The sequence below is a fragment of the Equus asinus genome, chromosome 9 (assembly GCF_041296235.1).
Source record: "Equus asinus isolate D_3611 breed Donkey chromosome 9, EquAss-T2T_v2, whole genome shotgun sequence".
In the NCBI taxonomy this organism is placed as follows: Eukaryota; Metazoa; Chordata; class Mammalia; order Perissodactyla; family Equidae; genus Equus; species Equus asinus.
In genome coordinates, this window is record NC_091798.1 from 59,763,056 (window position 1) to 59,787,924 (window position 24,869).

At 39.1% G+C, this 24,869-nt stretch overlaps 1 protein-coding gene across 5 annotated transcripts in view; it reads right to left on the minus strand.

The window, feature by feature from the left end:
- The window catches only part of LVRN (laeverin), an 81,585-nt gene that overhangs the window by 49,245 nt on the left and 7,471 nt on the right, over positions 1–24,869 (minus strand). For all 5 annotated transcript variants that reach the window (XM_070517556.1, XM_070517555.1, XM_014841706.3 and 2 more), the window contains exons 2-4: positions 7,687–7,829; positions 6,502–6,641; positions 2,652–2,778 (exon numbers count right to left, since the gene is read on the minus strand). In XM_070517556.1, coding sequence (XP_070373657.1) covers positions 2,652–2,778; positions 6,502–6,641; positions 7,687–7,829 — 410 coding nt within the window. The remainder of the gene's footprint in view (positions 1–2,651; positions 2,779–6,501; positions 6,642–7,686; positions 7,830–24,869) is intronic.

Sequence of the window (24,869 nt, forward strand, 5' to 3'; positions counted from 1 at the left end):
ATAGAAGCTATCTCCCTAACTCAGCTACTTGAACAGAGCCTCAGCCATCTACTTCTTTTGCATTCACAGAGCACCTAGAAAAGTCATAGGTAACTAGTATTTACTCAGATTCTCATTGATTCTGGCCATTATTTTACTGCTTTATGAGTTATACTGTACTTGAGCTTTATTGCTACAGAAATACAAATCATGCTTGGATGTATAATTTGTACTATTGATACAAATTAAAAGTATAATCAAAACTTAAAAGGGAAGTTTCCATTTTAAAAGCTTGCAAATCTTACATGCCCACATTTATTCCTAAAAGCAGCATGCCACTTATTCTTTCAAAACTGATAACAACTCAAACAGCCAACTCTACCAATCTCTGTAATATTTTGATATTTCAGTCCACTTTTGACTTTAAACAGAGTGAATTAAGATGGAAGCAACATCAGAAAAAAGGCTGTTCTATACAATAGGTACATAAACATGGTTTAGATTCTAAGACTTAGAATTCATTGAGAAGCTACAAGAAGATAAGCTACAAGAGCAGCATGGGAGAAATAAACAAAATGGCTTTTCACTCGACTCACTGAGAGTAAGAGTATCGCATCTGTGGGAAATGCTAGTAGGTAAGGTTTGGTTTTTGGGGCTTTTATTTTTTTAAGTGACTCAACCAAGAGTTAAAGTAACTAGGAAACATTAATATATCTGTCTCTTAAACATCCTGTAATAAAGAAACTCCTTATTTTAATCACCTCTCTATCGAAATACAATTTTGATTGAGCACCTCCCGTGTGTGTTCATAGAGTAACGTTGGTTGAGGTGCTATGAAGGATACCAACAAAATGCCAGAAACAACCCTGACTCCCAGGAGGTGATAATTTAGCCAGAATTTACATGGAATTACTGAACTAATTGAATGTATTTATTCCCCCCACCAAAAAAAAGTTCACTATTCACCACTATGAGAGAATCACTGTCATAGGCTCTGAGGGTACAAAACAAAGAGACAACCCAGATCCTGACCCCAAGTTACCCTTGACCTAATGGGGAAGACCACTAGGATCTAGTAGGTCAAGGGCTTGAATGCAGGGGTGCACAGGGTGCTGTGGAAGCATGAGAAAGGGAGTCAGGGAAAGCTTCCTGGATGAGGTGGCACTGAGTTGAGAAATACAAGAATCAACCAGTTCGGTGAAAGGCATTGCAGGATGTGCAAAACGCATGTGCAGAGCCTAAAGAAGAGGAGAGGAAGGTGAAAGTGTAGGATAGGACAGAGACAGTACTAGAGCATCCTTCCCACTCTGAGGGACTGCCAAAAGCCCCAAGAGATTGGCAAGAGACGCACTGTTGTAAAGACAGGGTATGGAGTTTGAACTTTATCCTCAGGGTAATGGGAAGCCACAAAGAGGTTTTAAAGAGGACAGTAACATGATCAGACTTTACTTTGGAAAGACCCCTCTGGCTTCAGTGTGGAAAATGGATTGGAGGGGGCAAGAGGATTAGAGGTGAAACCAGATGAGGGCTGTTATGGCAGAGATGTTAGTGATGCAAACTAGGGAGAACTAGGGGGATGGGAAGAAATGGATGGATGTAGACATAAAAAGGAGGCGACTAACTGCACGGAGGAGATGCTTTCATGAACAGGGTATCAAGAATAACTCTGGACTTCTCATCTAAATAAAGATAAATGGAACTTTTCTTGCCACACATGGGTCATCTTGAGAACCTCCAAACACAGAAGTGCCAGAAGCTTGGTCTCCATGCCTAGGCTCCTGCTGCCTCCAACTCCCAATATGACAGCTATCACCTCCAGGATCCCTGAGTGGACCAAGGCTGGGTCCCATTCCTTCGGTCCCCATTCCTCCTTAACCAGAAGGCTCAAGCTGCAGAGCCCTTGGCTTCCTGGAATTCATGAGGCTTGAGCTCCCACATATTTATTTACTCCCCACCTTCTTCCACCGTCTACCAGTATAGGCAGAGCATACTTTTTCTAAGATTTCAACTAACATGTCAGAGAAACAAAATACATTTACATGATACCCTCAGTTTAGAGAGAAAAAACTCTGAACAACTTTCTGAGCTGAGTGCCCCACAATTTTAAGGACGTACCATACACATCTATTAGAGATAAGATATTTACATAGTTTCTTGAGGATCATATTAAGTTCACTCATGATTCCAATTTTATTAAATGAACATTCACAGATGGGACGCCAAGTCCTATCCACTGACTTATGGCTAAAGAATTTTTTTTTAAAACTAACAAAACCTTACTAAAGGGAACTGATGTAACTCACACAGGCTTGCTAAAAGGATCCAGAACATTGCATTGCACACTTGTGTTATGAAAGTAAAGGACAGAATGCAAGAAAGAAGGTAGGGTCTGGAGGATGTGAGGCTGTCAGTGACTACCCAGGAGGGATCTAAAGCCTGAGGGCTCTCTGAACATGTGCTGGGCACATGGCACCATACAGAGAAAGAGCAGATGGGCCTCTGTGTGTTCAGGAAGGTGTGGGACATAATAATGAGAGGCCAGTGGGGCTAACTCTGAAATAGCAGCTAAACGGTGACAATGGGTCCTTGGAGACTCATTTGGATACCTTTTGACCTCAACCCAGGGCCCCCATAAAAGAAAACCAATTGCATTGGAAGGGGAAACACCTCACCTGTTTTTGGAAGAGGGTAACTAATATTAAATAAGTCTTCCAGAAAAGAGAAGATGGGACCTGTGATGTTCAAAGCAAAGTCTGCATATCCATTGGCGATGGCATCTTTCCGGGCCCAGATGCTTATCTAAATCAAAACAATTAGGCAGTGATTAGGCAAAGCAGTAATGATTTTGGAAAGTGGCAGCCTCCCTGCTCCAATTCCCTGACGCTCTAGAGCCAAAGCCTTTGCTTTTCAGAAGCAGCTACGTACTAAACTGTTTAAATGTGTATATGGACTGAGAAAACCCCAGAAGGCTACTCACTAGGTTGTGAACAGTGGTTTCTCTGAAAGTGTGTTATTTCAATCTTTTAGAATAACAAGTATAACTCAAAATATAGTTCAAAAATAATTCCTGGAGTCGTATCTACCTCCTCAGAAAATGTAGACTCTATGTCAGAGTAAAAGGCACCTGGGACCCTTGGTTCCCTCTTTAGGACATATTTCCAATGATCCAAAACAGATTTGTACAGGCAGTTGGGTTACACAGTATGGTACTGTGGGGGATTGGAATTGGCCACCCCAAGATATGTCTCTTTGGCATGAGGATTATTTTGGGCTGGTTACTTTTAAAAACTGCAGACATGAGAGAAACTCTGAAAAGTAGAAGTTAACCTTTGTAAGACACATCTAGATTTGAAAGGGAAATCTCCATCTGTAAAGGTGTCCCCCTCTGTACCAGGAAGAAGGGGGGATGACCTTATCTCTAGAAACTCTTATCAATGTGGAAGGCAAGGATGTAAATCTGCATGATAACCTTATTCTTGCTTCCTGTACTTTCCTGGTAATCTCCCATAACTGACTCCTTCAACCCCCAACATCCTCCTTTGTCTTTAGCTGAGGGTGGTATTTAAGATGAGAACCTCGGCCATTTTGGCAAGTTGCTCAGTTTCCCTGTGTCTCTCCCATGTATACATGTTATAAACCTTTGTTTAATTTTCTCCTGTTATTCTCTCTCACGTGGATTTAATTCATAGCCCAGCCAGAAGGACCTAGAGTGGGCAGAGGAAATGTCTTCCTCCCCTACAGAACACATGAAGCAAATTTGAATCGTACAAGTTTAAAATGGTTTCTTAATGAAAACATTAATAGTCCCATCTTATTTTCAAAATTTGAAATAAGGCTAATTTCCCTAATTTTAGAAAGTTCACCAAACGTCTTATGATTTTACAGTTATTAAATTAAGTGAATTATATTCTCTGTTTATGACATTTTCACGTTACTAGGTAAAAAGAAATCCCTGCCGTGTACTGTAAGTGAAAGTAACGGTGCTATTATTTGGGCACTTGGGAACTTATTTGTGAGATTTTGGTGACTAACTTGCTGTTGTTTTAACATTTATCATTATTTTACCATGAAATCATTTTATCCGCTACAACACCACCATCTAACCACTTTTAAATGGAGATGCTGGTGTTAATGCTAAAGAACATGCATGAAACTCAATAACCCTGGAACGAAAGTTAGAGATGAGGGAGTGAAAATAATTGTTCTGATGTGAGTACCATTAATTTGAGAAAGAGCTCTCTGCAAAACATTAGAGAAAATGCTAAGGAAACAAAAAGCAGCAGAACAATACTTGCAGACTGTTGCACTCCAAGAACATGTTCACCTTACTTTGCTTTTATGTTTGCTGGAAAATTTGTCTGGAATTACGTGAAGTCTTCAGGAATGCTCCCGTTTCACAAAACGCAACCATCTGTTTTTGAAGCCTGCTGCCTTGATCTCATTGCTGTCAGCTGCCCCCATGCTGCAGAGGCCTCATTATCCTGGGAAAGAGAGGCCTAGGCCTCAGCCCTGCCCTTGAACTACACTTTACCTCCCCAACTCCAGTCCCAACTGCTGAGGGAACAGGAAGACTGCTAAACCAAAGCACACATTATGGATCAGACACTTCTCCCCACATTGAAGATAATGTCTGCATTTCAACTGAAGCCTTTTGGAAAATAAGGGCAATAACAATTAACATTCATATGTTAATTTTCAGTTTATAAAACTACCGTTCTATAAGACAAACGGGAAGCAAAAAATGGAGATTTCAAGCTGGGTAGGAGAGGCAGGTGGCCCCTGGCAGGCCAGCGAGGAACACAAACCAGTGAGAAACATTTTGGAGATGCAGCCATAAATTTCCTTCGAAATCCCACCTGGTGCACCAGTGTGTTCTCAGGTCTCCCGAGACATAGCAGAGCTCACCCTCTAAGAGATGAATATCTTTACCCATGTGTGCTAAATTCTACTCAAAATACATTTTTTCCTATCTTGTTGTATGTTTCCTATGTTTATCCTCATGCCCTGCATTAACAACATATTCAATTTCACTAAATTTTTATTTCTTACTTCATGAGCAATTTTTGTATAGTCTGGACTCTATTCCAAGAGTACATTCTGGCTCCCTTGTAGAGTATATGGTGGACTCCTTCACTTTGCAGAGCTGAGCCATTGCCAAATGCAACATTCCACTGATAAACTCATCCCAAATTTCTATTTTCTGGCTAAGAACATCACTTTCTTAGGCATGCTCCATTTCCTCTTTGCTTCTACGGCAGCTGGCTTTCTTTTCAGGGTGATCTTTCGTGAAGCAACAGATATGACCCTTTTATAAGAATTGTTCACCATGCAGCAGGATTGAGAGCAACAAGCCACTTGAGATGTGGATGCTGACAGGTCACCTTGGGTCACTCCTTAGCTCTTGGGCCCACTCCTTGCCAGGTACAAAGCATGTGCTTCCAAATCATGCCTGAGAAGATTTATCAATGTGTCATGAACATTTGACTTGGCCAGTGTTCTTTCTGTGAATATTCAAGGATGTACCAGTGATTATTCAATAAGGAAAATCAGGGGCTGAAGCCAACAGCTGAGGACAATAACAAGCTGTTGTTTGCATCTAACACATTTTTATTTATTTACCCTTAGGCGGAGTACCTTTGAGTGATTCTCCCTCTGGTGATAGACTTGGCTCATCCACAACTTCCTTGTCCCCACAAGTCAATGGTACAAGCCTGGAAGATCTTGAGCCCAGCAGAAAGCTTCAGACAGCTGTAGGGCCTGATTTTCCTCAGCTCCGTAAAGTCGATCTGACTAGAAGGAACTGGGCCTCAGGCACTGGCCTTACTTACCTCCACACTCTGGTATAGGGAGTGACCCAGTATATAAAGTGCTGCCACAATAACCTTGATATTTTCTAAAGGATTATTATGTAATGAGGGTATAATTGGGTGAAAACTAGGTATTTCAGGACAGAGCACCTACTTTACACCACTCTGGGGAAGTGCTGCATGCCGAGACTCGGACCTCAGCAGCCCTGCTTCTAGATGGGGGTGACAGTTAACCCACGTGCACCATTTTGACCACAGCAGTTGTCCCGGCTGGTGTCTGTTTTGGTTGTTTGGGGCCTGTGCCATGCTCATTGCTGACACTTTGAGCACCAGCCCAGCTCCAAGGCTGCATTAACAGTGTGGGTATGTAAACAGCAGGGAATCCTGAGCTTCAAGGTGCTGGTGCGGCAGCTGGCCCTACTCTCTCCTGTCCTCTGAAAGGCAGCAACAGCCCGGGAAGAGGGGCTCAGAACCTGCGTTGAGTGGGCTTCATGTGCAGCCTTTCCACAGAGACCCCTCCATAGAGCTGCAGCGGGAGTTGTTGTGTCCCATTCTGCAAAGCCACACTAAGGGTTTTAACAGGGCTTGGGAAAAGTATGAGCGAGAACCAGGAGGCGATGGGATACATGGAATAACCCCTGGATGCAGAAAGAGTGGATGAACAATCTGCAGCCATCCAAATAGTACCTTCACCTGCAGAATCTTCCTTACTCACCTCCTGGCCCCTTTCGGTTCTGTTGACATGGTCACAGTCACATATGGCAAATGCGACTAAATAAGTTGGCATGAGGGGTGTAGTATAAAAGGTGGTAACGGTCCATTTGCTTCCATTCACATCTTCTTTTTCAGACTGACCTAGGGAAATTGATTTTAGTCCAAATTACTGTGAACCTAAGCAATAATATCTACCTTTGAAATAACTCGTCAAGTTGACCATCACTTCTTAGCTGTAACTATTGCTGTCACATAGGAACTGCAGGCCCAGTGTTGTTAGATGTTCTGAGTTTCCAAGGATGCAAGAATTTTGACTTTTATGAGAAATCTCTGAATTTTTAAAAGTTGGATACTAATTCAATCAAAAGAAAAAAGTCATGTGAACCAAATACAACACATCTGTGCACCAGATTCAGACTAAGCCCACTAGCTTGTCATCGCTAATGATCAATACTTGAAGCCCAAACTCATGGGCTGACAGGCTGCCAATGTAAAGGAACAGAATAATGGCCCCAGCGTCTACTACAAAAGATCAGGATTTACCATCTCCAAGATGTGGCTGCTGATACATACCCCATGTGACTGTTCTCCCTAATGATAATATGCTACAAACACATTGCCTAGAAAAGCTACTGCTATAAAAGCTATTTTTGTTGCTGTTGTTAGTGTTGTCATGTTGATTGCAACTCATAGCGACCCTGTGTACAGCAGAGCAGAACCCTGCCCAGTCTTTTTGCACCACCCTCTCACCTTCCAACACTGTACCAGACAATGCTCTGCTGCTATTCATAGGGTTTTCATGGCGAATTTTTTGGAAGTGGGTGGCCAGGACCTTCTTCCTAGTCTGTCTTTGTCTGCAAGCTCTGCTGAAACCTGTCCACCATGGGTGACCCTGCTGGTATTTGAAATATCAGTGGCAGAACTTTCAGCATCACAGCAACACACAGCCACCACAGTATGACAACCAACAGATGGGTGGTGTTTTTCCCTGACCTGGAATTGAACCAGCGTCGCAGCGGTGAGAGTGCTGAATCTTAACCACTAGATCACCAGGGCTGGCTCTAAAAGCTATTATAGAGGTAAATGTAGATATATATGTATACATACATACATATACACATATATATATATATATAATTAACGTAGAAAAATACATATATGTGAGAGGACAGGAAACATTACTTACCTAGCCTCGGCATGTTGGAAAGGGCCACATAACTTGAATGATGAATAATTGTAATACTAAAAGTTGCCTTCAGAGCTGGCTCATCAAAACAAGGGAAAACATACCTGGCAAATGTTGGTTCCATATGAGATGCTAACAGTGCCCTGAAATACATTTTTGGGAAAAATCTATTTATTTTTATCTCAGACCAATGGAAGCAAAAAAAAAAAATAGGTTGAGCGATTATGGCTCATAATTATATACAGGAAGGAGCTAGAATGTTTTCCCTTCATCTTCCTCGCTACCCTCCCATTACACACACTCCCACTTCAAGTCTTATTGCCCCTTCGAATCTTCTAAGATCTAAAATACGAAAGAACTATTTAATTTTCAATTACAAAATGACATTTACTTCATTATTTCATACATTTTTAAAACGTTTTACAAACAAAATAAGAACAAATATAACCAATATGCACTGCCAGGCTTTTGAGAACCAAGTTTCTTTTAAACCAGGATGACTTCTTTGCGAATGGTTTATTATTTTTGCCCTCCACCAAAGTGCAGGTCAGCTGAAGAATGGTGACATTTTTTATCTTTTTCTCACATATTCCCTCTTCTTCCTGGTTGAAAACTTACAAAAAGTTTTATTTTGCACACCCCTGGGGGTAAACAACATGGGTACATGCCAACTGAAATAAACAACTTTCCTTTACCTATGGATAGATTTATCAGATCTCTACCACTCCTTCCCCGATCTGCATGGAGAAATACAAAAAGTGACATCATCCCACCGTGTACCTGTGATTTGGAGGGGAAAGCTTAGAGACAAGAATACCCCGAGCAAACAAGGAGATTGTCAAGTCCACCCTCTGTACACATCCCCCAAGTCCGACAAGAGCCTGAGTCCTAGCAAACAACTTTTTCCTAGAAATAAACCTGCGGTCTCACTATCCCATTTTTCAAGACTCTGTGCCCTAGGAACTGTTTTTAGATGACACTTGTGAATGCTAAATTCCTTTTTCCTTATAAGGTCCTGAGGCTTAGTGTCTCTGATGCATTTATTCTTGCTTCAGGCCCAATTCTTAGATAAATAAAAGGCAAATTCAATAAAGATATCTTGAGAGAGCACAGCCCATCGATCACCCACCTCTGTGAATCCCTTCTCCCTCAGGATGGGGCCCCCGCTCACATAAAGGCTCACACAGCTTTAGGAAGGACACACAGAACAGTCAGCACGGCCCAAACCTCTGACAGTCAGCTCATCAGAGGTGCTCATAACTTCACTGTAACAAACTATAATTTTCAACAAGTCAGTTTTGTCTTATTTGCTTTTTCCACTTTATTATACTATTGCTTGCATGGATTGAAGGAGGCCCGTGGGCTCTGACATCAGCCACTTTGGCTGCAAGACTGCTTTATCTACTACCAAATGAGCAATTCTGAACAAGTGACATATTCTTGCTGAGCCTCAGTTTCCTCACTTAGAAAATAACAACACTATCAGCTTTTTATTGCTGTATCAGCACAAATAATCCATAATCAATCTATAAATCAAAATTGGGGTGAGTTTATGATAAGCCAATTTGAGGGCTATAGCCCAGGAGAACTTTTCCACAAGAGAGGGAGCTCTCCGAAGAAGTAGGGTATACAGAGTGGTTGTATACCGTCTTGGAACAAAGGCAGGAATATGACACATGTGACAGGAATATCTCTTTTACTACTGTCACAAGATGCTTAGCTAGCACAGCAGGTCAGTGGTCGCAAGGTGAGCACAGCAAGCTGGTGGTCAGCAGGTCAACGGTCACGAGATGAGTTAAAGTAGGTCAGTAATTAATCTTTAGTTTCTGGGAAGAAATGCTTATTCTTAAAGAAATGTTGATACGGGGGAGGCAACATCCCTATCTTTAAGGGCATCATTCTTGGCTTTGGGACATTGTAAATGTTTAAAGCAGATGTGCGATGCGTGCTCAGCAGGCCATACCAGGCATTTCTGGAAAAACAAGGTCAGGCCAAGTTAGTTTTAAACCAAATGGCTTCCTCATGTACTCCAATATATCCTATTGCTTTTCATTTATTCATCAGCAGTTTCAGTTTTCATTTTATTAGTAACTGAATTTACCAATAAATTACCTTTGTATTCTCTTATATTCCTTCCAACCTCACAAATCATTCCTGGTATAGATGAACTAGAAAGGAATTCGAAGAGGGATAAGATACAGTGTAGCAGTGGAGGGTTGGAAATCCCTAATTACAAATGCATTTAAAACCGTCCCAGAAGTCACAGTTGACCACAAGCTGAATATGAACCATGTTTGTCTCCTCCATAAATTTTCAACTACCAGAAGTTAGGGGTTAGGTATTTTTTCTTCTGTATCGTTTATAATACTTGGCAAAAATATGAGTTCATAGTAATTAAATAAGTATTTTCTAAAATAAAGGCAGCTTGATATTAGTATATTCAAAAGAATACAAAGTATTTTTCAGAGTTTGTTAAACTGGCATTTGTTTGTTTTGTAGTAGTGGTTGCTATCTTTAAAAAGTATAGGATAAAGTAGAGAAGAGTCAAGCAATTGACAATATAGAGGAAAGAAGGGAAATGAGTAACCTGAGTTCTTGCTCAGGATCTGCAGTCTAAATACGGTGGTGCAACTTTGGGAAAGTTGCTTAAACCCTCCGGACATCCATTTCTAGAAAGTACAGGGATGGGACTAGATGATCTCTAAATTCACTTACAGCTCTAAAACCAATCTAACAGGGATAAAGACATCCAACAGATGGAAAAATGAGCCCATGAAGTGGCCATGGCTGAGTCATCTAGGCTTGGGAGAAACAGTCCCCTTGGAAGTTGATGCACAGCCTTCAGGACGTCTATGAGCCCTCTGAAATTATAGGACATTTTGTACACATGGCAATATATTAGCATAAAAAAGTGTAGTGTAGAGTGAAAAAGCACACTCAATTATATAATACATGCTTATATATTTGGAAAGCCAAAAAATGCCTATTGTTTTTGTAACAGAAACTAAAGAGAGTAAAGCTTGGTAATATCTTCTCCGCTGCCATGACTTCACAAAGCAGATGAATCTCAAGGATGTTGCAAGGCGGGGAGGAGGGAGAGAATCAGACTCTTCAAGGAAGTGGGAAACTTTTGTGCTCATTGAAAGGGACTCCAGGTTCAAAAAGTCTAACAGACATCAGCTTTGAGAGTCACCACTTTACCAAATCAAACACTGAGCACGGCCTTCCAATTCCGTGACTCAGGTCTCCAGAAAAAAATAACAGAAACTCTGTTGGATTTCACTCAACTATTTCTCTCCCTGGTTTATACAAACAAACAAAAAGGGAAAATTCTCTACAAGACACAGCCTTTCTGGACTCAATCTTAACTGCAAAGATCTGGGCCAGAAAGCAGCACACATGATCTGATTTTGCCACATCAGGAGACCAAAGGCTGGTATTTATTTCCCATCTCTCTCTGCTTTGGACTCAAGCAACCCTGTAAGAATATCCTGATTTCAGAAAATAGAAGCATCCACCGCCCTCTCCTCCCTTCAAACCTCACTGAAACATGCTATTATGGTGCCTATGAAGTTTAGAGTGGTCAGCCAGCAAGGGAGTTAATTTGGGAGACTTTGTCTCCTAGCGGCTCAGTATTGCAAAGCCATCTTCCTGTCCTCTTGAATAGCCAGAGAATCACGGACTCACTACTTTCTTGAGCTGGAAGGGGTCTTAGCAGTCAAGAGCACATGATGCCCTTGGGGATCCATCCACTCAGTAAGGTATTTCATTCCAAATTATTTTATGAGCTCCATATGCCTACAGGTCTAGTTAATAAGTGCTAAATAACATAGCTGGTCAAGAATTAAATAAGACTCCTTGGAGAGTTGTCCCCCCAATTTTTTAAATATAATAACAGACTCAGAAATCAAAATCTCTATAGTAAAGACAGATGTTACACAACTGGCCTGTGGTTTAAAGATTGGCCCCTGAATCATGTTTGTTTATTACTTGTGTAATAGGATCTTAAAATGGAAGTTTCCATCAGGCAACAAAATATAATAGGAGCAAAATTCCAAAGAAAGGTGCCAGACCATGTTATGAATATTTTCAAAGTAAACGGGCTTGAGAACCTGTGGGCCCCTCTGGGGCTTCTCAGCTATATCAAGGACATAGAAGAAGAGTCAAGGAATGGAGACAAAAGAGATCAGAGAAGAGATTTCTTGGTGGGGGAGGGGTGTTATTTTGCCAAGCCGTCATACTCTCAGGGAGTTGGGAGCATGTGCAAGCTTCTAACTCTGAGCTGGGCAAGAAGATCCCTGGAGAGCAGTAGAAGTGTTTCCTGAGGCGGAGAGACCTAGAGGCTGGTGCTCACCTCACTCTTGAGGAAGCTGACGTTGACATTGGCTGGAGTCTAACTCCTGCCAGGTAGGAAACTGAAAGGCAAGAGAACTGACTAGCAGAACTAGAAGAGTGCTGCTGCCTTGGCACCCACATCAGTCCCAGGCAAGGGACGTATGAGTGTTCCTTGGAAGAGCTGTGGGCCCTGAGACAAAGAAAAAGCCAGTAAGGAGACCGTCTTGGGTTCTGTTCAATAGAGCCACCTGGAGCAAGCTAGAGGAGCTTGGAGATGCACAACTCGATGTCTAGGGGCTGAGGAAAGAGTCACAAGTGACCATTAGAATGTAGAAATAGGAGAAACATCTGCAGGGTCAAGGGAATTATAGGAGAAAGAGAAATAGTGAGAAAACTCTGAAAAATCCAGGAAAATAACATCCCGAAGTGAAAAGGCATCTGCTAGACCAGAGGGAGACCGAATGACAAGAACACTGGTTCAAGTAAGAACTGCCCTATGAGTCACCACTCCCTGTCTCCTCTAGTCGCACTGCACCAGGGGTGTTGAAGCAGCAGCTCTCAAATGGAAGTGGAGGACTAGAAACATGAGGTGGAGAAACGGAAGGACCACTACCACTTACCTTACAGGCTGAGGCTATCCTGAAGCCAGCCTGAGCTTGGGGAAGTGAGGGTAGAGGGGGAGAAAGGGAGATTTACCAGTAAATTAAGTTTAAAGTTTTGAGTATCACACAGGACTGAATTTTCTAATTTTTGCATCTGGACAGTGTTTGTGACTTAGTGACCATAGATCATCTGTCACCTAAGAATGAGCAGGAAATTGTAGGCTGCTAGAGTATTCACGCAGGAGCAGGAAAGATTACCCCAGAGACTAAACTGTAAAAAGACAGTGGGAGAAACGTGGTTGCTTTTTTACTGAACTATGAGGTATGCTTTTTCAATATGCTAGTTACACTTGTTTTTAAAAGATATAGGATCTAAATTTTTAACAGGCAAAACCATCCCATAGAGAAAACTGCTCAGCCACATGAAATATGTGTGTTCAACACCTCTCTAGGATAATGAAATGACCTCTTTTCTCTGTGACACCAAAATCATCCTGTGCCTGGCACTTGAGTTCATTGACCTTGTTTTGAGACTTCTAAATTCTTTCCTAATATTACTCAAATTTCTCTCTTGTGTGTCACACCCTGAGGACTGTGCCAGATTTCCCAGCATAAACAGCGATGGAAGGAGGACTTTCTCAATTCTCTAGTCACTTTTCCTTCACCTGCACAAATTGATTGATTTTGATCACGCTGCTCTCACCTTAATTTGATCCAAGTAAAGATCCTAATTTTCTCCAGCCATTTCACACTAGCAAGCCACTCCCTTCTCTTGATTTTTCTATTTTCATTTCTCTAAATACCTCCAGATTCTGTCTTATCTTTTATAAAGAAAATGGTATGATCAGAAATGCAAGAAGCACTCCTAAAAGACACTTTGAACAAGAATGGGATTATACATTCTTTCATTGAATTTCAAAAGTAGAAGAGACCTTGGGAAGTCCCACAGTCTGAATTTACAGATGTGAAAGCTGGGAGTTGATGCAACTGACTAGACAACTAGTAAGTGGCAGGGATGGTACCTGGTTCTGGTACCAGGGTTCCAGCTCCCTAGTCTGGGGTCCCTTCCAGTGCGCTGCCTGCTTTGAAGTACATAATACAGTAAATACTAAAAGCAAACTTAGATATTGTGAAGATAACTGAGGGTTAACTTTATAATTATCAGCATTACCAAATCTAGAAATTGAGACTTCTGTTTTCTACCATGAGGGAGTAACATGGGCCAGAATTAGCCTTCTGCAGAAAACAACTAAAAAAACCTGACAAAATACATAAAACAAGCAGTTTTCAGACATTAGATGACAGGAAGCACAGGACTCTGATTCCCAAAAGAAGAGAAACAAACAAGGTGAACATTACGATCACTCTGTCTTCCTACCTGGAAGTAATTTCAGAACTGCAGCACAGGGAAGCGGAACTGACAAAGAGTTTGGTGACCTCATTGAGTTGAGGCCACAGAGGTTTGAGCTTAGGGAGACCTGGATAGCTAGAATTTGCAGGGTAGAGTATAAGAGAGGAGGTAGCTAGGCGGAGAAAGACATCCAGAAATCTACATGGAAGTCCCCTTCAGTCTTTGGTCAAACATTAATCTGCACTTCATGAAGTCACGCAAAGAAAAGCTGTCAGGGAAAGAATAGCTACCAGGGAGGGGAAAGCTGAACAATCCCCAGAGCTCACATAGTGCTAGGAGTTGTTCAAATTTCCACAAGCCAGAGTTTAGAAATCTCCAGAATATAAGGCTTTTTCAACAGAGATCAAAAGGGCAATGCCTGAATAGCAAGCTAAAGTAGCCCTAGATTAAAGGCAACTTTAGATCCGCTCTCAAAAGGCTTAAATACAAGCCGCGAGAGATCAAATAAGGATCAAGAGGATCACCAAATGACTTACATGCCTATCCAAAAGAGGCCAGCGTTCACTAAAGCGATATAACAAAATGCAGCACTTGCAACATAAAATATGTCAGGCACTCAATAAAAAATGAGAAAATGCCCAAATACTTGGAAACTAAATAGTATAGTTCTAAATAACCCATGAACCAAAGAAGAAATCAAAAGGAAAATTAGAAAGTATTTTGAACAGAATGAAAATGAAAAAACAACATAAAATCATTTGTGGAATGCCACTAAAGCAGTAGTTAGTGGAAAATTTATAGCAGTAAATGCCTATATTAGAGAAGAAGAAAGATCTTAAATCAATGACCTTGCACTCACCTTAAGAAAATAGAAAAAGAAAAGGAAATCAACACCCAAAGTAAGAAGAAGAAAGGAAATAATAAAGAATAATGCATAAATCATTGAAATAAAAAAATTAAAATAGAGAAAATCAGTGAAACAAAAAACTGGTTCTATAAAAAGATTAATAAAGTGGATAAATCTCTAAGCAGACTAATCAAATTTATTGACTATCAGAAGTGGAAGAGACCTTGGAAAGCCCCAGTCTCTTAATTTACAGATGTAAAAGCTGAGGCCCTGGGAGTTTATGTAACTAATTAGAGAACTAGTAAGTGGCAGGGTTGGTACTAGAACCAAGGCTCCAGCTCCTCAAAGAGAGAAGATACAAATGACCAATCAGGAATGAGAGAGGTGACATCACTACAGATTCTACAGATACTAAAATAATAATAAAGAAATATTTTAAACAACTTTATACTTACAACTTTGATAACTTTGATTAAGTGGACAAGTTCCTTGAAAGACTCAAGCTACCAAAGCCCACTCATGAAGAAATAGATAAGCTAACAGATAACCGTATATCTATTAAAGAAATATAATTGTAGTTAAAAACCATCTCACAAAGTAGTTCCAGGCCCAAGTGACTTCATTGGTGAAACTCAACCAAGCATTTAAGGAAGAAATAATGTCAATTCTATACAAATTCTTCCAGAAAATTAAAGAAAAAGGAATACTTCCAATTGCCCAATCTGGCCTTAGCCCAGGAACCCCAAAGCACTCCAGTCACAGACCCTAATAAAGGCATGTGCCCCAGGTCCTGTTACTTCCATCCTATACCCTGCTTTGACCTCCCCATGTTACCCCTCAAGGCATGCCAGTTTCCTCCAGGACCTGTGAATAATAAACTTCTTTATTTTAATTCCCTTGTGGTCTTTTGTTGAACTATGGCTCACCATCTAACACCCCAGTGTTCTATTTAACAAATGTTAATTTAACGAAGTCACAACAGGAATCAACAAAAAAGCTGCTAAAAGTAAGAAGTGAATTTAGTAAGGTTATAGCATACAAGAGCAACAGACAAAAACTAGCAACAAACAATTGGAAATTGGAATTAAAAAAATACCATTTATAATAGATTTTAAAAATGAAATAGGGATAAATCTGATAAAACATGTAAAATATGCACAGTAAAAATTATAAAACCTCACCAAGAGAAATTAAAGAAGACATAAATAAATAGACATACCACATTCATGGGTTGGAAGACTCAATATTTTTAAAATTTGAATTCTCCCCCAATTGTTCTATAGGTTCAACACAATCCCAATCAAAATCTCAGTAGACTTTTTTGGGGGTAAAAATTGACAAGCTAATTCTAAAAATTCATAGGAGAATGCAAAGGACCCAGAACAGCCTAAACAACTTTGAAAAAGCAAACAAAGTTAGTGCATGAATACTCCCTTATTTCAAGACTTATTATAAAGCTATAGTAATCAAGACAGCGTGGAACTGGCATAAAGATATGCAAAATAGATCAACAGAACAGAATAGAAAATCAAAAAATGTACCCCTCATATAGATGAACAACTGATTCTTTACAAAGGTGCAAAGACAATTCAATGGAGAAAGAATAGACTTTTCAACAAATGGTGTCTGAACAGTTCAATTTCCACATGTAAAAAAAATTGAACTTCAACCCGTATCTCACACCATATACAAAAATTAACTCAAAATAGATCATAAATCTAATTATAAAGCCTAAAACTATAAAACTAGAAAAGGCATAGGAGAAATTTTTTTGTGAGCTTGGCAGAAGCAATGCTTTCTCAGATACAATACTATATAGCTGATACATAAAAGGAAAACTAGATGAAGTGGATTTTACCAAAATGAAAAACTTGTGCTCTTTGAAAGACACTGTTAAGAGGATAAAAAGACAAAGCACAGACTGAGAAAATATTTGCAAAACACGTATTTGAAAAAAGACCCTTTCAAAATTCAACAATAAGAAACAAGAAAAAGTGGGCAAAAGGTTTGAACAGACACTTTACTAAGATACATGGATGGCAAATAAACATAGGAAATGATACACAATATTATTAATAATTAGGAAAATACAAATTAAAACTGCAATGAGAACCACCTGTTAGAATGGCTAAAATGAAAAGGCTGGCAATGCCAAGTGTTGGTGAGGATGTGAAGCAACCAGAATTCTCCTGGATTGTTGATGAAAATGTGAAATGGTCAAACTCTTTGGAAAACAGTTTTTCAGTTTCTTAAAAAATTAAACATTCACCTACCATATGATCCAGCCATTCCACTCCTAGTTGTTTGCTCATGAGAAACGAATTCACATAAAGACCTGTACATGAATATTTCTAGAAGCTTTGTTTATAATAGCCCAAAACTGGAAACAACCAAACATCCATTAACAGGTGAATGGATAAACAAATTGTGGTATAGCCGTACAATGGAATGCTACCAGCAATAAAAAGGAATTGATATACACAAGGATGAATCTCAGAGTAACTCTCCTAAGTGAAAAAAGTCACACATGAAAGAGTACATATTGCAGTATACCCTTCATATAACACATTAGGAAATGCAAATTAATCTATAGTTATAGAAAGCAGATCCATGGTTGCCTGGGGACGAGGGTGTCAGCGTGGTGTTGAAAGGAAGAATTATAAGGAGGTGCAAGAAATTTTGGAGGCGATGGATACGTTTATCATCTTGATTGTGGTGGTGGTTTCGCCACAACATATGTATACATATGCCAAAACTTATTGAGTTGTACACTTTAAATATGTACAGTGTATTGTATGTCAATTAGACTTCCATAAAGTTGTTTAAAAATTAATAGAAATACAAAGAAGCAAGAAAATGCGCACTATAACCTGGAGAAAAAGAAGTTAGAAACAAAACAAAAATTGACAGAGATGATAAAATTAGCAGACAAGGGTGTTAAAACAGTTACAGATATGCTTAATATGCTCAAGGATATAAAGGAAAACATTAACATAATGAGGAATAAAATGAAAGATATAAAAATGTAGAAATTTTAGAGATAAAAATGCAATACCTCAAGTAAAAATTTCACTGGATGAGATTAAAAGCAGATTGGAGCAGAAGAAAACATATCAAAGGAATTGAAGACAAAACAATTGAAACTACCCAAAATAAAATACACAATGAAAAAAATACTGAAAAATAATGAAAAGAATGTCAGCGACCTTTAGGTAATGTCAGGCAGCCTAATAGGTAATTAGAGTCTCAGAATAAGAGGAGAAAACGTAGGGGACAGAAAAAAACGTTTAAGAAATAATGGTTGAAATTTTTTCCAAATTTGATTAACACTATAAACCCAAAGATACAAGAAGCTCATTAAACCTCAAACAGGATGAGCAGATGACGACATACTGAGGCAAATCATAATCAAATCACTGAAAACAAGTAATAAAGAGAAAGTCTCAAAAACAGAGAAAAAGGCAAATCACACATAGAGGAACAAAAATTAAAATCCATAGACTTCTTTTCAGAAACTGTGCAAGCCAGAAGACAACAAAATCACATCTCTGAACTGCTGAAATGAAAAAAATAACAACAAGAATAAAGCTGCTAATCTAGAATTCAATTCTGTCTGGTATTTTCACCATAAGCATTTCACCATAAGCATAAACATGTTTGCCATAAGCATTTTTGCTGCAAACATTTTCACTACATAACTAATTTGCCATACAGCAATTTTGCCAAAAAAGGTAAAATAACTGGTTGACAGTTTGTTTTCATTTCCATCTTTTGGTAATTTTTGGTAACACCGAATTTATTGAATTTTACGGCAGTTTTGCTGTAAAAGATATACATACATCTTTGTCATAAATAAATAAATATCTTACAAGTAGGCAAATCAAAAGAAGACAAAAAAATGTATAATATTATAAATGAAAGACTTGGAAGACAAGTACTTAGGTACAATCCACAAAATAAAATCAATTGTGTGTGCAGTATTGCCATGAATCTACACCCTGGTTTGTTCTTCTCATTTGGCATCCATCATACTTTTTCTTTTTCACAAAAGAAGTTTCTACCTTCATTAAGAGACATATCAGTTTCCAAATACTAGGATACGTATTTGTAACTGAGCTTTGAATTGCATTGTGAAATGCAATATTGTCACATGTCCATTGATAGATGTTCCAGAACTCTATGGGAAATGTGGGATAAATACAAATGGGAGTACTGCAAGAATTTTGTCAATGGAAAGTAAATAAAACCAAACTGACAATCAGCTGAAATACATTAAGTCTGCCAAAGGTGGTTGATTGACGTCAATGGAGAAATGAAACTAAAAACGGTTAACTCATTATTTTATCTTTTACAGCAAAATTGCCTTATGACCAATTATGCAGCACAAATGTCTGTGGCAAAAATTCTTGTGGCAAACATGTTTACAGCAAAGATACTTATGGGAAATCTACCTAGAACCGAATTCTATATCCAGCCAAAATATCTCTCAAAAATGAAGGAAAAGTGAAACTTTTTAGACAAATAGAAGCTGAGAGAATTTATCAACAGTAGACGTGAACTTGAAGAAATATTAGCCTTTCAGGTGGAAGCAAAATAATACAACATGGAAACTTAGATGCACACAAAAGAAGGAAGAACATTGGAGATGGTATATATGTTAGTAAATAAAAAGAGGTTTTATCTTGTTAAAAATTTATTTAAAAGTTATTGTTTAAAGCAAAAACAGTAACAATATATTATAGGGTTTATAACCAATGTAGAAGTAAAGTGTGTAGCAACTATAGCACAAAGGAGAGGGAAAATGGAAGGATAGGGTTCTAAGAGTCACATATAATATGTGAAGTGGTATAATATCATTTAACTGTAGTCTGTGATAAGTTAGGGACGCACATTGTAAATCCTAGAGCAATCCTCCTGCCCTGTTTCCCCCACGCTACCACACACAAAAAGATATAGCTAATTAGCTGAGTTAAGATTAAATGGAATGTTGGGGCCGGCCCCATGGCTGAGTGGTTAGGTTCGCATGCTCTGCTTCGGTGGCCTGGGGTTTCACCAGTTTGGATCCTGGGTGCGGACACGGCATTGCTCATCAGACCATGCTGAGGCGGTGTCCCACATAGCACAACCAGAAGGACCTACAACTAGAATATACAACTATGTACTGGGGGACTTTATGGAGAAGAAGAAAAAACAAAGAAGATTGGCAACAGATGTTAGCTCAGGTGCCAATCTTTAAAAAAAAAAAAGATTAAATGGAATGTTAATAACTACTCAATCCAAAAAAGGCAAAAGATAAAAATAGGATAAATAATATATGGGACAATAGAAAACAAATAGCAAGATGGTACATCTAAGCCCAACCAAATTAATAATTACATCAAATGTAAACAATCTAAACATCCCAATGAAAGGGCAGAGATTGTCAGACTGTAAGACCTAACACTGTGTTTTGGTAAGAAATTCACTTTTAATATCAAGACACATATAAGTTAAAAATAGAATAAAAAAGATGTATAAACAGTAATCATAAGAAAGCTGGAACAGGAAGGTGGGAGAAGATCACTGGATTAGAGCATGGCCCCTGCATAGAGATAGTCTCTCAAAAATGTTGTGGGCAGGTTAGGCAGGGATTGGCATTTCTAATATTGATTTGAAAACTTTAGATTTTTCAAACAAAAGGAAGGCATTTTCTTTACAGTAAACTTAAAAGATCTCATTCTAAACCTTCTCAATCCACTATGTCAATAAGAAAAGGAGATAGCCCCTAGTACTTTGTATTGTTTTTCATGGAGTTAGATCCCACACTTCTCACTTCTATCCATACTTTATATAAGTCTTTCACACAGTTAATTAAGAGGTAAATATAAAAAAAATTCTCATAACTCATAATGGTACAATATCACCCTAATGAAAGGGATTCCAAGGGATATTTATTAATTGGGATTAGCGCTATCGACAAGGGTCTCATGAAAGGTCAAGCTCATCTTCAAGGGTTACAAGTGAAACATCGTCCTCTACTATTCTCAGTACTGGCGTAACTAATTTTATCCCTGGGAAAGATATTTCAGAAAAAGCCTCCTTGTGCTTTTAAAGTGGCCAAAGACAACTTGTTATCCATTCTGTAGTCCAGGGCCATTTGAGTGACTTGTACTTACAAGAAAAAAACCCATTTTTTTTACTTTCTCAGTGCCCCTGTTATCAGATAACTAAGCGACCCTCAACAAGCTGAGTAACTAGCCTTTAGCATAAGTATCATCTGCAATGGGTTCCAAAGGTCAGAAGCAACTGGTAAAAAATATGGTTTTGTAGTATAATGTTTTGTGAAGTCCTTGATAACAATTGTTTGGAAACCTTGGATGAATTCGACTGTTACAAACTCCAGTCATTCATGTTGGATGAGACATTTATTTTACGTGTAGGGGGTTATTAGTCAGAATTTACTTATCAGAAGTCAGATGTGTAAGGAAAACTTATAACTAACTATACTCGGGAACCCATGTTCTCACTGATGGTGGAGGGAAAAAACCAAAAGCTTACCAATTAAAGGTTATTCATTGTGACTGAGTTTAAAACAGTCTTATTTGCGGGGGGGAGCAGGGGGTAGTCAATTCAAAGTCCAAATTCCCTTTCAGGGCTCTTTTATTTCCTTAGGACATGAGAACTAAGAAGCTTCCTCCTATACCCAGATGCCAGATGGGCAAAAGGGAGAGAAGAAAGAGACCTTTTGAAGGAATTCTTGCATTCACTAGACTGGTGTGACTACATTCTCTTGACTGGAATGACTTGTCAACCATTCCTTCATAACAGTCAAGGCCCAGTGGTTCCCACTGATGACATGACCCTTACCTGGGCTCTAGCTCGCATGGCCAGTCCTGGCTGCAACTCCCTTTGGAAGTACACCTTAGGTAACCACCCTACAGCAGTCACTGCAATACAGTTACTTTGATCCCTGGCATGGTGGCCCCTCTGTAGCTCCATAGTCAATATCCTCAGCCCATGTTGGAAATTCTAGATCCCATGAGGCCTCAGATAAATCACAGGAACCATGTGCACTATCTAGGACCCAATGGCCTAAGCCATTTCTATTCTACAAATTAGAAGCCACACTGGCTGCAGAGCCATGCTGACCTTAAAAGAAAAAACAAGCCCCCCGCTCTGACATCTTCCTTATGTACTCTTTCAGTATTTTTTGCTGCATCCTCCACCCTTTATTATATTCTACCCTGTTGCAGGTAATGTCAGTGATATCTTCTCAGATCTCATTATCATTTTTGCTCTCTCGTCCAACAGTCAGCACCTGTGTCTCCTTGTGGAACTGCACTGCCTGCACCCTTAAGGAGAAGACGGCCTGAAAATTAACTTGGCCCAAGGGCCAGTCTGTAATCAATGAATTACAGATGTGAGGAGTACAAATGCTCCTGCTCCCTTGCTCCTGATGGGGACAATTTGGAGGTAAGCCTCACACTCTCTCCAGAACTCTCCTCCATGGGACTTTGATTGATCTCATACCCTAGTTTGGCCTCCTTCCCTTCCCAGTCATACTTCCTCATTCTCCAGTTGGTTTTTCCTGGGATCACTTCCTAAGAAATTACTTTCACAGGAAAATTTGTCTTAGTGTCATACCCTGGCAGAAGGAGGAGTGTAAAAAGTAAAAACACCTGTTCTCTCCACTTGGCTTCTCCCTGTCTTCCCAGCCTTCCTCTCCGTGTTGGAAGGGCTTTCCACTATTCCCTCTTCCTATACAGAAACTGCTCTCATCAAAGCGAGGGACCCTAGGCTGGTTTCATATTCAAATATCAATCAATACAATACAACATATTAACAGTCTAAAGAAGAAAAGTCACATGATCATATCAACTGATGCAGAAAAAGTGTTTCACAAAATCCAACATCCATTCACGATAAATAAAAAAAAAAACCTTTCACAAAGAACATGAATAGAGGTGAACTTCCTCAACTTGATAAAAAATATATACAAAAAAACTACACTCAACATCATACTTAATGGTAAAAGGCTAAAAAGTTTTCCCTGAAGATCAAGAGAAAGTCAGGGATGTCTACTCTTACTACTCTTATTCAACATAGTACTGGAAATTTTATCCAGGAAAATAAGGCAAAAAGAGAAAAGAAACTGCATATGGATTGGAATGGAAGAAATAAAATGTTTCTATTTGAAGATGACATGATGATCTACACAGAAAACCCCAAGGAACCCAAAAAACCCTCCCAGATCTAGTGAGATCAGCAAGTCCTAGACAGACAGAAAAACTCTGTATTTCTATATAATAGCAACAAACACATTAAAATTAAAATTAAAAATACAACCCCATTGAGCCAGCTCTGATGGTCTAGTGATTAAGGTTCAGCACTCTCACCACCTCAGCAGCCCAGGTGTGCTTCCCAGGCACAGAACCACACCACCTGTCTGTAGGTTGCCATGCTGTGGCAGCAGCTCACATAAGAAGAACTAGAAGAACTTACAACTAGGACATACAACATGCACTGGGGCTTTGGGGAGAAGAAAAAAACAAAGAGGAAGATTGGCAACAGATGTTAGCTCAGGATGAATCTTTCCCTGCAAAAAAACAAAAAACAAAAAACAAAAACAAAAACAAAATCCACCATTTACAATTGCTCAAACAAAATTAAATACTTAGGTGTAAATCTAACAAAACAGGTATAAAACACTGATGAAATAAATCAAAAATCTAAATAAATGGACAGACATTCTGTATTTATGGATTGGAAGATTCAATATAGTAAAGAAAGGCAGAAAAATAGTGGAAGACAAAAATAGGAACAAGGAAAAGGGTAACAAATAGGAAATAGTAATAACTATGGTAGACATGAATCCAACTAGCTAGCCCTGGTGATCTAGTGGTTAAGATTCAGTGCTCCCATTGCCACAGTCCAGATTCATTTCCTGGTCAGGGAACCACACCACTAGTCTGTTGGTTGTCATACTGTGGTGGCTGCCTGTTGCTGTGATGCTGAAAGCTGTGCCACCAGTATTTCAAATACCAGCAGGGTCACCCATGGCAGACAGGTTTCAGAAGACCTTCAGACTAAGACAGACTAGGAAGAAGGTCCTGATCACCCACTTTGGAAAAAAATGGCCATGAAAACCCTGTGAACAGCATTGGAGCATTGTCTGATGCAGCACTGGAAGTGAGAGGGGGTGCAAAAAGACCAGAATTCTGCTCTGCTGTACACAGGGTCAAAATCTAGTGACAGAACTAACAACAACAACAAATGAATCCAACTATATCAATACCAATATCAGAAATGAAAGAGGGGACATCTCTACAGATCCCATGAACATCAAAAGGATAATAAGAAATATTATGAACTACTCTATGCCCATGAATTTGATAATCTTGATAAAATGTACCAATTCCTTCAAAGACACAATCTGCCAAAACTCACACAAGAAAAGGAAATAAAAGGTGTATAGATTGGGAAGGAAGAAATAAAACACTCTTTATTCACAGATGACATGATTGTCTACGTAGAAAATCCAAAAGAATTGACAAAAAAATTCCTGGAGCTAATAAGTGACTATAGTAAGGTTGCAGGATATGAGGTTAATATACAAAAGTCAATTGCTTTCCTATATACTAACAATGAATAAGTGGGATTTGAAATTAAAAACACAATACCACTTACATTAGCAACTCCTAAAATGAAACACTTAGGTAATAAACCTAACAAAATATGTATAAGATCTATGTGAGGAGAAATAGAAAACTCTGATGAATGAAATCAAAGAAGAACTAAATAAATGGAGAGAGATATACCATGTTCATGGATAGGAAGACTCAACATTAGCAAGATGTCAATTCTTCCCAACTTGATCTATAGATTCAGTGCAATCCCAATTAAAATCACAGCAAGCTAATTTTGTAGATATCAACAAACGGCATTGAAGATTCATAGTGATAGGTAAAAGACCCAGAATAGCCAACACAATAATGAAGGAGAGGAACAAATTTGGAAGATTGACATACCTGACTTCAAGACTTACTATAAAGCTACAGTAATCAAGACA